Below are 17,181 nucleotides of genomic sequence, written 5' to 3'. Positions count from 1 at the left end.
ACAACTTCAGTCATCTCTACGACATAACAAAGAATTCTCCACAAGTAGGGGTGCAATTTGGGCGGGCTCAGGTTGCTCTTTTGCCAAAATCTGAATGGACCCTGCCCAAACCAGTGTAAAAGCTCAGGCCAAGCCAAGTGTACCCCAATTGACCACAAGTTATGAAAATGGGATTTCAATCCCACCCAACCAAACAGTTTGAATCAGAACGACCCACTCCAGATCCCTATTCCAGTGAACCAAACGGGCCCTAAATTCCAAACGGTGGACCAGCAGTTCCAATTACATTCATAAGAATCCATTTGCTGCCTGCAGTAAATCGGAAGATAGCACCTGAAGAATTGAAGATATAATCCAGTTTCCATGATAATGATACTGCTACATAGTATAAGTGGCTTATCTTTTATAGATAAAGGATCAGTTCATAGCAAACCAGAACATCTTTGGTGCATATCAAGGCAGCTGCAAGTTCGTTTCTTTGGTATATCCGAAAGATACCTAGGTTCCTCTTCGTTCTATCCCACTTTACCAGCCAAAACAAGAGCAAATTAAAAATTAAATAAAAAAAGTCCTATATATAGAAAACAAGAAATAGAAGGAATCCTAACTCTTAAAGGTATAAACATCCTTGTATGCATTTTCAGTTGCACGATTCAGCTGGTTTGTCTAGAACCAACATTGCAGGTCAAGAAATAGCCCATATTATTGATGAATAATTGAATATGTTACCTCCATATAAATGGGGAAACTTGGCTCCTTCGATCTCTTAAATGTGCATTTCAGAGTTAGAAGCACTTAGGCACACAAATGTCGCACGTGCAACACATGTGGCACATCACTAGGGGAAAAAAAAAACAGAAAAATGGTAGAACTTGCAGTTGTTTAGAGCTCTAAGCCAAATATACTGCAAATTTGTTCTCGTTTTCTGCATGCAAGTCCCCGGCAAACAAACAGAACAAGATGGTCTGAACTCTGAATTGAACAAATCTCCTATATCTCAAGAAGAGTATGTAAAACATAATGTAGATCAATCCACTGGCTTGCCACATATGACATACTGTCTTCTACTGGTATGAAGATACAAGCATGAGAACCAGCAGGTCCTGCACTGGCTAAGATATTAGATATCTCCTAGATCAAGTTCTCATAGTAGTACTAGAAAATCATTTATTGCATCAGGGAAACATCTTAAGATATCCATATAACAGAAAATTCGATAGGTAACAAAGTTTAATAAAAAACTATCTAAGAAACAGGACTAGCACAAGACAACTGAAGACCACTCTGCCATAAAGAAGCAAAACTAATTTATCACACTTCCTGGTAGTTGCGGTCTCAAGGGAGCACAGTGAATACTTTTACATCTTCCATGCCCGGGCTTCTAACTGAATATTGAAATGTCCATCCATGGCAAGCGCCCGCGTGCAAACCATTCTTATCAACAGCAAAAATGGCTCCAGTAAAATCTGGATACTTTCGTGCAATCCGTGATATTGCATCCTCAGCAGCAACCTTGGGTTCCATTCCTAATCTCATACTTTCCACAACTTGATAACTGAAATCAAATACGTACTTACTAAGATTCAATTAAAAAGGACAAAAAGACTGAGACAAACAATTTGACCATTCTCCTCTTTTTGGTGGGAGCGCATGTCAAGAAATTTGTGTGCAAAATGAAGCAAGAAAAAGAGAAGAGGGTCTAATCTAAACTAGCAGGATATGAGCTAAATCAGCAAAAACCAGTCTACTTCAATCAATTTGGTTTTCAAATACTCAATAATAGGCAAAAAATAACCATTTCATGAATTCATGTTTGGGCAAAGAAGAATACTTTACAAAGTTCAAGTTAATTACCATGGGAGGAAGCGCATCATAACATCACCATCCCCTGTTGCACCACATGCCCCAACTTCATCGTCAGCATATGCGGAAGACCCTGGTATAGGCCCATCCCCTACCCTAGAATCAAGCAAGAGATATCATTCAGTCAATCATAAAACAAGAATATCCAAATCTGCAGATAACAGGCAATTCAACAGTTTGGTCTTATTCCACAAAACCAAGTCTATAATCCAGTAAAACAGTTTCTTTTTTTTTCCTTTACTATTTTCTTCATATCCTTCCCCAGAAAAACAAGTTCATCTCGGAAGAGGATCCATAAACAATCAGATTCTATGGAAGCCAAGTACATGATGAGAAATTAATATTTACAAGGTAATGTAATAGACAATCAATCTCCTACTACAAGTACTGTTGGTGGTAAAAGTAACAAAAGCAACAATTTTAGTAGTGATAATAATTCTAAAAGTACCTACTATGGTTATACTGTACTTGTATATTGTCAGGAGCATCCCATGGTTTATAATTTCTCTGAAATTTCATGTCAAGGTCAACAAATTTCAGAATTAAATTTCATCTACTTTATTAAAATTTTCAGTCAAAAGTAGAAAGATATAAAATACATATGAATATTTTAATTTTAGAAATTGTTCAGAAGATTTTTAAAATATCAAAGACAACAAAAAGTACAATATACGTATAAAAGAAATATGATTAAATAATCCATTGGTGTATTAAATAAAGCATCTAGAGAGATAATCTTGAGATCTTGGCAAACGATCCAAAAAATCAGAAAACTTCATTTTGTTCAGCCTCAACAACACTGTTTTAAAAACTGGACCGGACATCAAACTGTTACAGGGATAGGCTAGGTAGCACCCTATCCAACCTCAGATCAAACCAAGTTGATTTGGTACATTCTACTGTATACTATAAATGTTCATTACTCACATCCCTCGTTATATATCTTCTCTTAACAAGCCTTTGTGCCTTTTGCTTTTAGACATCCTTTGCATCCTTAGAGCACTCTTCCACATTCTACCACAAGGATTCAAGGTTATTACAAGCTCAGTGTATATGACCAAGATAAAAGCTTGGTGCAAATCTCTTTATCTGACAATTCCAGTGATACATCAGGAAACAAGATAAAGCTCAGAGAAACCATAGAAAAAAGATGTAAACTGTTATGGGCACACCATCCGGCAGCGCACTGCGGAGCAGTCATGGGCAGCAGCACGCACGGCAGGCCGCACAGCAGCAGGCACCGCCTGGCAGCGCCGCACAGCAGCACACATCGATAGCGCGCAACGCGCACCGCACGGCGGCACGCACCGCGCACCCACCCGGCACCGCACGGCAGCGGCACCATGGCGCGCAGCACGCACCACGCACATGCCCGGCAGCGGCACCATGAGCCGCGCGCACGGCAGCGACACCATGAGCCGCGCGCACGCACCCGGCAGCAGCAGCAGAGTGGGGCCCACACGACAGCTCATAGGGGTGGGCCCACCCTTATCTGGACACGTCAAGCCAACTCGCCGCCAGCTTACCTTATCCTTATCTGATCCCTATACCCTATCTTATCCTATCCCTTATCCTTGTCTTATTTTATCTTCTTAAGTAGGAGTTGTGTGACCATTAGGAGTAGGTAATTAGGAGTTTTAGTTTAAGTTGGATTACCCTAGCCTAGTCGAATCCAACAAGGAATTCTCTTTTGTAATCTCCTATTTAAGGAGCTACGAATTGAAATAAAGCATTCAGTTTTCCAGCCAAGAAAAGAGAGGAGAGTTCGGGTGGTCTCTTGGACAAATCACCCCAAGGGAGAGTTCGGGTGGTCTCTTAGACAAATCACCCATTCAGTTCCGCAATAGGGTCTGCATGCAAGGGAAGACACAAGGGAAAGAAGTGCCTTCGCACCGTGGGCCGACCCGTGACGGGATCCTACGCTCTGATACCTATTTGTTATGGTCACGCGCGTAGGATCCCATCACGGGTCGGCCCACGGTGCGAAGGCACTGCTTTCCCTTGTGTCTTCCCTTGCGTGCAGACCCTATTGCAGAACTGAATGGGTGATTTGTCCAAGAGACCACCCGAACTCTCCTCTCTTTTCTTGGCTGGAAAACTGAATGCTTTATTTCAATTCGTAGCTCCTTAAATAGGAGATTACAGAAGAGAATTCCTTGTTGGATTCGGCTAGGCTAGGGTAATCCAACTTAAACTAAAACTCCTAATTACCTACTCCAAATGGTCACACAACTCCTACTTAAGAAGATAAAATAAGACAAGGATAAGGGATAGGATAAGATAAGGATAAGGTAAGCTGGCGTGGGTTGGCTTGACGTGTCCAGATAAGGGTGCGCCCACCCCTATGAGCTGTCGTGTGGGCCCCGCTCTGTTGCTGCTGCCGGGTGCGTGCGCACGGCTCATGGTGCCGCTGCCGCGCGGTGCATGCGCGCAATGCTGCTGCCGCGCAGTGCGTGCGCGCGGCTCATGGTGCCGTTGCCGTGAGGTGCCGGGCGTGTGCGTGGTGCGTGCTGCTGGCGGTGCGTGCTACGCGCCATGGTGCCGCTGCCGTGCGGTGCCGGGTGGGTGCGCGGTGCGTGCCGCCGTGCAGTGCGTGCAGTGCGCGTTGTGCGCTACCGGTGCGTGCTGCTGTGCGGCCTGCCGTGCGTGCTGCTGCCCATGACTGCTCCGCAGTGCGCTGCCGGATGGTGTGCCCATAACATAAACTCATCCCTTCATCCACTAAAAAAAAGGATGACTACTGTTTGCATCAAACATTTCCTACCTGGGTAAGCTTTTCCTTTTTCCCATATGTTTTTTCCAACAATTAATTCCATGCTCATTTTCCTCCTCCTCCTCCTCCTCTCTCTCCCTCTCTCTCTCTTTCTCTCTCTCTCTCTTTTCTTTTTTATCAGCATACCGGTTAAGTTCAATAATAGAACCAAACCAAAATTCTGAACAACTAAAGTTTGAACTCAATCCAATCATCCAGTCTGGCGCAGTTTCTAAAACAATGCTCAACAAAATGCCAAATTTCCCAGCTGATTTTTTTTATAGGTAAAATTTTCCCAGCTGAATTTTACCACATGGAAAGAGGGTGATTTGGGGAAACAAATAGCTCATACCATGTTCTAGAAATATCCCTTTTAAATGGAGAATCTAGATCTGCAACAGCAGAAGGAGTAATAATAATTTTACAAATGACAACAATTATCAGTGTCTTTGATGGAGAAAAAGGAGAGATGCAAAAGAGTAGAACCAAGGTTCAACCAGATTACATGGAGACAAACAAAAACAGAAGACATGCTGAGAATTCCATGGCAATAGCCTTTTAAGGACATTTTTGACACAAGACTATAGCGCTCCAAAATAGGGAAGTAGCAGATCAAAATAAATTCGGATATCCTTGTCGTTGAAGAGAGATAACAGCACTACTATGCAGAATTACAGAGTACCTGCCAGGGATCTTAAAGGTAGCTCCATTAGTTGAGGTACCAACTGCAATGTGCCCCATCTACACAATGAACAGAAATTATATTAGGAAGATGAGAAAAAAATTGAGAAGTATTATGTAATCTATTGATAATCAACTCACTTTGTCAATTACAGCCATGGAAATAGTGTCATGGTTGTGGTGGCTGATATGAGATGAACTCCATGGAAGACTCTTCAAATTGCCTCCAGAACATGTCTCACCAGTGAGCTCCACAATGGAAGAGTCGTCCTTTGGATGATAAGGGCCACAGGTATTCACGGGGAGAACATTCTTCCAAAAATTAGGTTGGCAGTGATTCTCCTTCCACATGTGCCATTTTTCCATAGACTCTGGTGAGCTAAGATTTGTAGGTCCTGGAAGACCCATGGAAATGGCAAAAGCTGAGGCCTTCTCTCCAACAAGAAGTGTATGGCCTGTATGTTCCATCACTAGTTTTGCAGCTCTGATGCCATCTTTCACATATCTCATGGCAGCAACAGCTCCAACATCCATTGTTGTCTACTCACATCCTTGGCAAAGCAAGTAATAAACTATCATTTCCAATGTATGCAGATCAAAGATTAAAGGTCAAGAAAATAGAAACAGGAATTTGTCGAGAGTAGGAAAGGTACTGTTACCCCATCCATGACCAGAGCATCAATTGTAATCTCTCCATTCTCATCTGGACTTCCACCAGGCCCAACTGTTGATATCAAAATTATATTAACAATAGACAGTATTAAGGATTAAAAACACGTATCTAATTGCTCCATCAAAACAAAAATCTATACACCGTTTCTAAATTAGAAGAAAAAACCATAAATTGCTTCTAATATCGGGCCCTATGCTATGATTTTGAATAATAAATTAGCAAATTCAACCATAGTTTTTAATCAAGCTAAAAGTGTTTATACATAGTTTCCCCTTGGCCTTAAAAATGATAAATATCCCAAACCTAATGATTCTAATCACTGCAAAGTAAAAACAAAGACCAATTCATAAACTAACACAGGAACCTTTTTTAGCAAGTGCTACACATCCTCATAAAAACAGATTACCCAAAAGCGGAAGACATATCAAGAACTTAATGCAACCTGTCACATTATATTTTAGATTAGAAGATCATATCACAATTTTTCTTATCAAATTAGGTTTCGGATAATCGGATTCATACCTGTACCATCGCACCTGAGCTCCTCACAAGCAGAGCAACCCTCTACCACCGCATCAACTGCAGATAATCCCTTGTCAACAGCATTCCAAGCAGCTCTTACTGCATCAACGAAGGGCCAGGTGCTCACAACCAAAGGGTACTGCCCCGAGTTATGCACTTGATGTCCTAAGACCTGACGATAAACAGTTAAAGAAAGATTATTGAATCGAGTCTAACACATACAAAAGGCGGACGAAAACCCAGAATGTCAAGTTGCAGAATTTGGCAAATCCAATTAAATATCTGTAGGTATGGAAACCACAAACCCACATTCATGTCGAAGAAATATGATGAGATGGATAGGAACATAGAGAACCCAGATGAAAGAAACAAGCGTTTATGTTGAAGAAATGATTGGAACTATAAAGTTTTAAGTGAAAAAACAACCGAGCAAATGGAACGAAAAGGATGAAGACCCGATACCCAAATTGCAAAGAACAAACACAGACAGTCCGAAAAAATGCTAGAAATCATGTTAGGAAATGAATTCTTCTTGTGGCATCTTACCGTAGAAATTGAGAGGAAGAGATAGGTGATAGACAGTTTTGTGAGAGCCATGGCACCGGAAAGTCGAGGGGTTTTTTTGCAATTTTTACTTTACGCCTCTGCTTCTTTCCCAAAAGAGTCAGGACTCTGTGAGCTTTTCCTTGGATCGGTTGCACCTAATCTCTCATTGATCAGAAGCCGGAACCCCTTTTCGGAAGCGCCGATATCTACCAGTCAATAGGCTCCGGCCCTCCGGGAAGCCCACAACCGCTTATTTGCGCTGTGCCTCCCTTTCAGCCTGTTCAAAAACCGGAAAACCGAGCATAACTGATGAAACCGAACCGAAAAATCCGGTTAAATGAACGGTTCGGTTCGATTTCGATTTGATATTTTTGAAAAAATTAAGGTATATCCATTCAGTTTTGATTAATTAATATGAAAAGCTGATAATTAATCGAATCCGTTATTTATATACTTATTTATAATATATATTATAAATATAAGGGTAAAATACAAAAACCTCCCCCGAAGTTTCTAACAATCATAAAAACCTCCCCTATGATTTCATTTTAGCAAAAACCTCTTCTTTATTTTTGACAAAATTAATAAATACTTCACTTCCATCAATGACCAAGATGAAAATGTTAAAGAGATGATCATTTTTTTTAAAAATACTTATTTTGCCCTTTCTCGAATATTGTTCATCTTCTTCCTCACGACGCAAAACAGCAAAATGGTGGTGCATTCCCCCCTTCAACCTTCCCTCTTCCTTAATTTCCTTCTGATTCTCTCTCTCCCCACCAACAAAGAATAGCACTATTCATCCTCTCTCTCTCTCTTCAATCTTCATCAGTGGCATCTCTGCGTCTCATCTTGCTCTCCCTTTCTTCTTCTTTTCTCTATTTGAGGCTTCCACACCAAACACAGAAATGCCATTGATGAAGATTGAAGAATGAAAGAGAGAGAAGGGACATTCTCTTCACACGGCAACACCTCCCTTCTTTTTGCTGTGTGTTCCTCTCTTATTTTTGGTTTTTATAGAGAACCCAAGGCATACCTTTGCTAGCAAACTAGCTATTTCGACATTCTCTTATGATTGTTGTTTTTCCTCTTTGTAGGCGGGGTTTGCGGCTTTGGAAACCTCTACAGCCAAGGTTACGGGACTAATATTGCAGCTCTAAGTACTGCTCTGTTCAACAATGGCCTGAGTTGTGTGGGGCTTGTTTTGAGATTAGGTGTGTGAACGACCCAAAGTGGTGCCTGCCTGGCTCCATTGTTGTCACAACAACTAATTTCCGCCCACCCAATAATGCCCTTCCTAACAATGTAGGGGATTGGTGTAACCCTCCCCAACACCATTTTGATCTCTCTCAGCCTATCTTCCAACACATTGCTCAGTACAGAACTAGGATTGTTCCAATGGCTTATAGAAGGTAATTTTTGTACTTCTTTGGTCCTATGTTTTGTTCAGTGTACCTTAAGCAATAGAAGGTAGCTTTGTGATTCTTGTGGATGCTCATATATGGGTGGGGGAGGGGGGCGGTTCCCTTCTCTCCCCACGCCAAGAAATAGGAGTTCAGATCAGCCCCCACAAGATTGCCCCCCACAATGTCCCACAGCATATCCCTGCCATCTATTGAGAACATCTCCCAATGATGACATTATCATTTCTGTAGATGTTTCCAGTACACGGCTGGAATATGTTGTGGGACATTGTGGGGAGCAATCTTGTGTGGGTGGGGTGGGGTGGGGGGGGGGGGGGGGGGGGGGGGGGGGCGGAAATCAGGTTCACCATCAATGGCCATTCATACGTCAATCTTGTCCTCATAACCAACGTCGGAGGTGCTGGTGATGTGCATGTTGTCTCCATCAAGGGGTCAAGGATTGGGTGGCAACCAATGTCAAGGAACTGGGACAGAATTGGCATAGCAACAATTACCTCAATGGATAGAGCATGTCTTTCAAGGTCACCACTAGTGATGGGCGTAGCGTAGTCTCCTACAATGTTGCCCCTGTTGGTTGGTCCTTCGGCCAAACCTTCAGTGGAGGGTAGTTCCACTAGAGAGACCATCCCTGACCCCTACTGCTGATGCTCGGGTTGGCTGAGGACAACAAAGTAATTTCGCCCTTGAACTCTAAAGGTGGGTTGAAGGCTTCGAGGGCTCGGGGACGAGGTGTTAAAGTCGAGGGCTGTAGGCCGAGGCTGATGGCGTACCAAGTTTCGTAGGAGCCGAGGCTTGGTAGCTGAGGTGCTGCAAGGCAGAGGATGTCAGAGGCCTCGGGTAAGAAACCAAGGCGGAGACTCCGACGATCAAGTTAGTATGAGGGCACGAAGAGAGGAGTTAAGCACAACGAGGGCTCTGAGGAGGCTGCTCGTAGGTATTGAATTCCCAAAGTGAGGACACTCAAATTCTATAGTAGGATCAATTTTCAGGATCAAGATCCCTCACCTAGAGGGGGGGTACCCCCTATTTATAATTGAGGCGCCTGGAGGTTGGTGGAGATGAATGCCTGAGATGGTAGCCATACGGGGGCAAGTCAGCGAGGACGTGTGGGCGCTCCGCGATTGGCTCCTTACGAGGGGTGCAGGGTAGCCCTTGCTGTGGCTAGTCGCGTCCTTTGTTGTGGCATTCGTGGGCTGATCCTCCCAACCTAGAATGGGCTAGGCTGGGCCACCCTACATCACTTGCCCGCCACTCTCGAGGCCGAGGTGAAGAATTTGGATTCGGCTGATTGGAGTAATAATGGTGAGCGCTAGTGGGTTCGGCAGCCGAGGTGTACCCTGTAGTGGCACTCTCTTTTGCGTCTTCGCTTGGTTCATCTTCATAAGTTGGGCCAAAGTTGCGAGCGACCTGCGGCATTGCTGCTTTGGACAAGCGATCGGGGGCCGTATTCTGTACAGGTCTATGCGTTGAGAGAAAACCCCGTGCGTGGAACAGCTTTCCGGTCAAACCAGAGTGCGCATTCATGCGATTGAGTCACATAAACTGGTGGGTCACAAAGGGCGGATGCGCTGGTTTGCCTCGAGCGTCGTTTCGCCTTCCGAGGATGAGCGCTCAGGGATGCGGCGCGGCTAGATCGCAGGTGCGGAGGCATTTTGCGTCCATTAGATCTAAGATGATCTGAGCCATCGCTAGTGCATTGTTTTGCCTTCCGAGGCTGAACGTTACGCGGCATGCTGCAATTGGGTTGTGGAGGTGGTGGCTCCTCAGCCGTTGGATCTCGAGATATCTGGGTTGTTCGTTCTCCTTTAAATAGGGGCCTTGATGGCAACGTTCTTGTTGTTTGCCTCTAAGTGCCTTTGCTTTCAAGTGAACTTAGCTCCTAGATTCTCCAATCTTTGACACTTCGTTTTCACTTCTTCTTCCTCCACATCCCTTTAGGTAATCTCAAATGATGTCTTTCTTAGATTTTGGACCTGAGTGCTATAATCTTCCGAATGAGTCGAAGGGGATCCACACCTGAACCCCTTCTCCCCTTTCTCCTTTGAGTCCTTCTGCCCTTGCTCCCCTTTCTCCTTTGAATCCTTCTGCCCTTGCTCCCCTTCGACAAGAGGTTGAGGTGCTTCGGGAGAGGGTAGCCTCCAAGAGTGCCGAAGGCAGCCGTCGAGGTGATGAACCGCATCCGTGACACCGAGGGAGGCCAAGGGGTCCCCCCAAGTTGAGGGGGAGGAGACCCCAACCCTTGTTTTCGGGATGAGGGCTGCCCAGGTAGTAGCCGAGACCGATATCCTTCGCCTAGGATTAGAGAATTCTCTAGATGGGGATCAGGTCAAGGCTCTGGCGAGGTAGTACTTCATCCCCTCGTCCTATGGTATGAGGGTACCCGAGGTGGGAGACCGGCCGTGGACTCCTAAGGAGGGGGAGATCTGCATTTACTAACACTTTCTTCGGTTCGGTCTTCGGTTCCCCCTTCATCCGCTGATCTTTGAACTATTGAGTGCATATGGGATCACCCTTAGCCAGCTGGTGCTCAACGCCATTAGGACCATAGTGGCGATGCTGGTGGTGGCTCAGTTCCAGGGGTGGAACTGACGCCGAAGCTCTTCCAAGCACTGTTTGTGCCAAGGAAGCACTCTTCCGAAGACGGCATGTACTACCTTCAACCCCGTAGGACCAAGTCAGTAGACAACCCCTCTTCCATGCATAACTGGAAGGTAAATTTTTCTTTTTCTCCTGTTTGAAGGGCTGGTCCTTCAAGTTGGGGTGGGGAGAGGTTACCCAGGCTACGTAGAAGAATGTCCCCCTGCTCATGAGTGAGGAGAACGATGATCTCACGCGGTTGCTCAACCAAGGGAGAGTCCGAGCCCAGCCTTTGGTGGAGGAGGAGGTCCCACTAGTCTTTGCGGGGCTCAACCCTGCTTCCCTTGGTAGGAGAGGCCCTATAGTCCCTTAACACGTTCCCTCGTCCTCTTCTTTGCATTGCGTTACTACCGGCTTTACTTTGTTTGTAGAGGTGTCGATGGACACCCAAAAGGCCGTGATAGAACGTGCCCGCACAATGCAGGAGTGAGCGAAAACACCTCAGAGACCTTCCGATGGGGTACTAATGCCAAAGGAGAAGGTCCCTGCCCCTATGAAGGGGGGGTCCTCTCGCCAGGTCCCCGCTAAGGGGACAGTTTCACAAGTCCCGGCCAAAGGGACTACTCCCGCAGCTCCCACAAATGGAGCAACCGCACAGGTCCCCACTAAGGGAAAGAGGCTCGTTGAGGAGGGCCAGACGCGGCATGAACAACAAGTGCCGCCGAAGCTAACCAATGGGTCGAAGAAGCCCGCCCAGAAGACCGAGGTGGGGCAAAAGAGGCCGACCGAGGAGGCCGTGGGGGATTAGCCGCCGCAGAAGGCGGTCCACGTCGGGATCTCAGTGGGGGATGCCCCAAGGGGTCGCATAAAGAATGGATGGGGCTGTTTTTTGCCCCCACGCCCCTGGAGGAGCTCACCGAGCGATCCAACCAGATCTTCCGTCCCTAGTGGAACGTCCGCGATGGGGACTCCATCTGCGAGGAGGGGGTTGGTCAAGCCCTAGTGAGCGGGGCCCTTCTCCCAAGGGATCGCTTTCAGATGTTGGGGAGCACTCCTGAGAAGGTCTACACCTAGGTTCGGGGACCATAACCTTCTTGAGGACAAGGTCTCCTTTTTGATAGTGTCTTTCCTTTACCCTGGAGTTGTAGTAGCGGGTCGCTCTTATTTGTGCTTGCCCTCGAGCTTCTTCCAGCAGATCCAAGTTTGCTCTAAGGGCTTCGCTATTTTCAGCTTTGTAGTACACCTCAACTCAGGGTGTTGGCTGGCCGATCTCTGCTGGGATCACCTCTTCGGTGCCATAGGTTTAGTCGAAGAGTGTTTCCCCGGTGGTTGTCCAAGGTGTGGTTCGGTAAGCCCAAAGTACACTATTTAGTTTATCGGCCCATAGGCTTTTTGCTCGGCTAGGTCGTTAGTTTGGGGGTAGCCTACCAAGGTGTGCTATTGCTTGATGTTGAGGGAGGCGCACCACTCTCAGAACTTGGCGTCATCAAACTGCTTCCCATTGTTGGTGACCAGCATGTGGGGTAAGCCAAAGCGACATATAATGTTTTACCAAAAGAAGTTCTAGATTGCTCGGGCCGTGATGGTGGCCAAGGGCACGACTTCTACCCACTTGGTGAAGTAGTCTACAGTGATGATGAGGTATTTTCTGCCCCCCGTGGCCTATGGAAAAGGGCCAAGGAGGTCCATCCCCCACTTGGCGAAGGGCCAGGGGCTGTTGAGGGCCGAGAGAGTGGTGGCCGGTTGGTGGCACAAGTTGGAATGTCGCTGGCATGGATTACACTTTTGCACTAGCTCGATGACGTCCTTGTGGAGGGTCGGCCAGAAGTACCCTTGCCTTAGAGTTTTCTGGGCTAGGGCCCTTCCATCGAGATGATTGCCGCAGATGCCTTCGTGAATTTCCTGCAGTACATACTCACCTTCCTCTAGACGGAGGCATCGGAGGTAGAGCAGGGTGAAGGATCTTAGGTATAGTTTTCCCTCCAACAAAGTATAGTGGGCTACCTAATGTCTAAGTTGCTTTGCCTCATTCCTCTCTTCGGGCAACTATCTTGTTGATAGGAAATTGATGATGGGATCCATCCAGGACGGCTCGACCTCTATTGGGAGCATTTGGACTTCTTCAATGGAGGGCCGAAGTAACTTCTCTACGTGCACGATCCGTCCGAGGACTCGGCTCGAGGTGCTTGCTAGTTTGGAGAGGGTGTTGGCTCTTGTGTCCTTGGCTCACGGAACCTGTTGCAAGGAGAAGCGTTGGATGTGGTGGGCTAAATCTTGAACTTTGGTGAGGTACTTGGTCATGCTTTGTTCTCTGACTTCGTACTCGTCGTTTACTTGGTTCACCACCAGCTGAGAGTCGTTGAATGCTTTGATGTATGAGCAAGGTTCAAAGTATCAGATATGCATAGCGTATTGGGAAGACAATTTTAAGATACGTATCGAGATACGCCTTGGATACACATGCGTATCGGAGAAAAATTAAGATACGCATAGATACACAAAGATACACTATAAAAACTTTAATATAACATAAAAATACACTAATAATAGTAAATATAAAGCTTTAATAATATATACACATTAAATTAATATATTTTAATAGAATTGATAAGGAACCGCATCATACTCAACTACTCAATATATGTGAACATCTAAACAATGTTTATTAAAATTATAATCACATCAATATTTAATAATCCAATTCAAGACATACAACATAATTCAACACAAAATATTATCTAAAATTAAAGAAAAAATATTTAGTAATAGAAGTGTAAAACATACCTTCATAAATGATGATGTCCATTAATAACATATATAACATATAATTCAAAAATAATTAATAAATAAATATTAAAATCACAATAAAAATTAATTATTTGATAAATTATTTACTTATATACCTGGAATCATGTGATGACAATTAATAATTAAGTACCATAGGGAGTTTCTTGTAGGCTCATAATTGCTTATATCTACATTGTGTTGGTCTCTAACCAAAGCGCAATATTCGCTCCAACTCATTCTATTAGAGTATGATGTTGTATATATCTGTCTGAAATGCTCAAATTGCTCCCTAGTATAACATTGTTGATAACAAGGTTATGTCTGATAATTTGATCTATATCCTTTAACAAGACTACCAAAAAGTCAAGAACTCATTGTAGTTCTAAGGGTTGTATCTATATGACTCGTGTCATATGACTCATATCCATACTGAGAAGAGTTGTATCCATAATTAGAAGTTGAATTCAAACTCATCCTACTTAATCTAGGTATCATTTCATTACTTTCCATTGATCTTTCATAATGTTGGTTCCATTCATCTAATCTTCCATAATCATAAAAACCATAACTAGAACTATCCATTAATTGCATGTCTTTGTGACTTGGACGCTATTGTTCTTGACTATATGGCATTGAATCATCCATAAGTGGTATATATTTAACAAAACTACGAATAACATCACATTCATTGTGACCACCTGTTCTATCATAGCCACCTCTATCATATTCACCACCATCACCATCACCATCCCCACCATCATCATCAGTAGACTCATTACCATTACCAGTCCCACTATTGTCTATTTATTCTTTGACTCAATCATCAACATTTATCCCCATTTGATTTGCAATATAGGGATTGGGTCTTGGAGGATTACTTGGTTTATCTAAGACCCTTGCTTCTGTGTCTTTATCTTCTAACCAAGATATCACTGAATCTTCTTCATCATATATATCATCAAGATCAATTGGGTTGAAATAACCTTCTACATGCCTTCTATCTCTAATAAGGTATTTAACTCTTAATTTCATGTTGTAGTGGACATATACCAACTTTCCCGAAGTGTCATAAGATGGGCGATTCCTTTGCTTTGTATGAATAAGGCCGAAGGTACTTCAATTTCGTTCACAATCATTGGAAGAAGCCATTTGTAAGAGTACCCTTATTGCTATTTTACGAAGATATGGGGCATCTTGGCCATAAATCAACCATCATTCTGCTGAAAAAGCAATATATATATATATACATACATTTTAATATAAATATTTAATTATAACATTGAAGAATAGAGAAATCAAGAATATATTAAACTTTTAATTTGCTTTGGTTAGTTCTTGTTCGTGCTTTAACGGCCATAGGATCTGCAAAGCCACTTAATGCTTCACGGAATATTTTTGCCTAAATTGAAAATAACAGATATTAGTATTATATTATCAAAATATATGTATTATATAATTTATCAAGTTACACAATTACACTTTACCTCTTGTAAGGCAATGGCAGCTCTGGTTTCATCTAGCTCCAGCCTTGTAATGATTTTTTTCAAATGTGACAATAAATCCTCATTCACAACAAGATCGTGATCATATTGAAAAGCTGGATTTAAATAATATGCTAAAACTTAAGAAAAAATAATATTGTTAATTGACATCTTAAAAAGTCATTTAGCATTTAACATAAAAATATAAAATATTAGAAATTAATGATATAATTAAATAGAGTAAAAAAATACCTGCTTTATGCAAATGGTGAACGAGTTGTGCATTCCATCTCTTGTGTATAATGTCCAGGATGTGTTTATTTGAATTTGGAAATTTATCTTCAATCATCTTCTTCACTCTACGCATTGCCTCATATACAATTCCCATTGTTTCTCTTTTTTCACCATCAACAATTTGAAGCATTTTTACAAGGGGCTCAATCATCAAAGCATATTGTTGAACTAATTTCCAAAAATTGTTGTCATTGATAATTTTCTCAACTTCTTCTCCCCTTTTTGTTCTTGCTTGTGGTAGTGATTTCCATTCATCTGAGTCAATCATGCGTTTCAATGCTGTCTTTTGAGAATTTAGACTTTCAAGAAAAATATAAGTAGCAAAGAGAGTTGGTCCTAGACGTATTAACTCTCTATTATTTGCGAAGCTCCTTATCAAGTTGAGAACAATTGAGTGATTATAAATGAAATTGGTAATTGTTTTTCCCCTTTCAATCACTTTGAACACCATAGAAAGTTTAACAATGTCTTCTAACATTAAATCAAGGCAATGAGTTGCACACGATGTCCAACACAAGTGCTTTTTTTTATTGTAACATTCTATAAGTTGCTTTATAAGAACTTCCATTATTAGTCACAACTTATACAACATTTTCTGCACCAACTTCATCAACCACTGCATTCATCAAATTAAACAAATAGTGTGCATTATGTCGATTACTAGATGCATTAATAGATTTATGAAACATTGTTTGCCCATTACAATACACCATAAAATTGATGATCGATAATTTAGTTGGTCTTGTCCAACCATCAAACATAATAGTGAGCCCATATATTTTAGTTTTTTGGAAGAATGTTTTGAAATGGCTTTTCAACTCTTCGACTTCCTCATCTAAGAACCTCCCCATAATTTTATAAGGTGTAGGCCCCGTACACCTTTTCCTGCTTTTGCAATTTCATCTATCATGATTTTATAATATGGAAAGGTTGTTGCATTTGCAGGGATATGATTGTATAGAAAAAACTTTGAAACAACTCTTCTAGCATCATTTCCAGATCCATGGTCACAACACTCAATTTTTTTTGCCTAGCATCTCTGTCTCTATACAAAAATCAGTCCATCTCTTCTATATATATATATATGTTAATTTTTTACTTATAAATATATTTGTAATATTATCTTTATAAATTTGTTTATTCATTTTTTATAAAAATATGTATATACATGACAAAAATAATTAAAAAATACTTGTATTTTTTGTTTTTACTTTATATAAATTATTATATTTTATTTTTCTTTTAATAATATACTATTTTTTAAAGAAAACAAGTCGAATCAGATCAAATCCAAAGACTTGACTTATCGATAGGATTTGAATTCAAATCGAGACCTATCAAATCCGATTGCATCTTCGGATTGGATAGGATCTGACATGAACAATGTTGGATCGGATTTGAATATGACAAATTTTGGAATTTTAAAATTTCAAAAATTCAAAACATTAATTGAATATGGTTTTTCTCTTTTTTTTTATGAATAAATTAATATGGTTGTGCCTTGGGATATGGTCAAAAAAAGAGTGGTCTATTCCAAAGCAATGAGCTCTATCAGGTTGTGTAGGGATAGAACAAATCGAG

General features: G+C 42.4%; 1 protein-coding gene and 1 pseudogene across 2 annotated transcripts; one reads left to right on the top strand and one right to left on the bottom strand.

Moving 5' to 3' along the window:
* Positions 1 to 966: 966 nt before the first annotated feature.
* On the bottom strand, positions 967 to 7,311 carry LOC104598446 (N-terminal nucleophile aminohydrolases (Ntn hydrolases) superfamily protein). Of its 2 annotated transcripts, none has more exons than XM_010260509.3 (7): positions 7,038 to 7,311; positions 6,492 to 6,663; positions 5,956 to 6,020; positions 5,438 to 5,836; positions 5,298 to 5,356; positions 1,855 to 1,959; positions 967 to 1,555 (listed from the first exon to the last, which is right to left on the bottom strand). In XM_010260509.3, the coding sequence occupies exons 1-7, from the start codon at positions 7,086 to 7,088 to the stop codon at positions 1,336 to 1,338; spliced, it is 1,071 nt and encodes a 356-aa protein (XP_010258811.1). In that variant the 5' UTR covers positions 7,089 to 7,311; the 3' UTR covers positions 967 to 1,335. The 2 variants fall into 2 exon arrangements, with proteins under 2 accessions (XP_010258811.1, XP_010258812.1); XM_010260510.2 differs by having other exon boundaries at positions 5,438 to 5,847; positions 7,038 to 7,295.
* LOC104598697 (expansin-A1-like) lies at positions 7,087 to 9,069 on the top strand (annotated as a pseudogene).
* The last annotated feature ends 8,112 nt before the right edge of the window (positions 9,070 to 17,181 follow it).

This window comes from Nelumbo nucifera, chromosome 6, assembly GCF_055504915.1.
Source record: "Nelumbo nucifera cultivar China Antique chromosome 6, China Antique-T2T, whole genome shotgun sequence".
Lineage (NCBI taxonomy): Eukaryota > Viridiplantae > Streptophyta > Magnoliopsida > Proteales > Nelumbonaceae > Nelumbo > Nelumbo nucifera.
The sequence above is the reverse complement of the archived record's forward strand: the minus strand, read 5'-3'. Positions and strand labels throughout refer to the sequence as shown.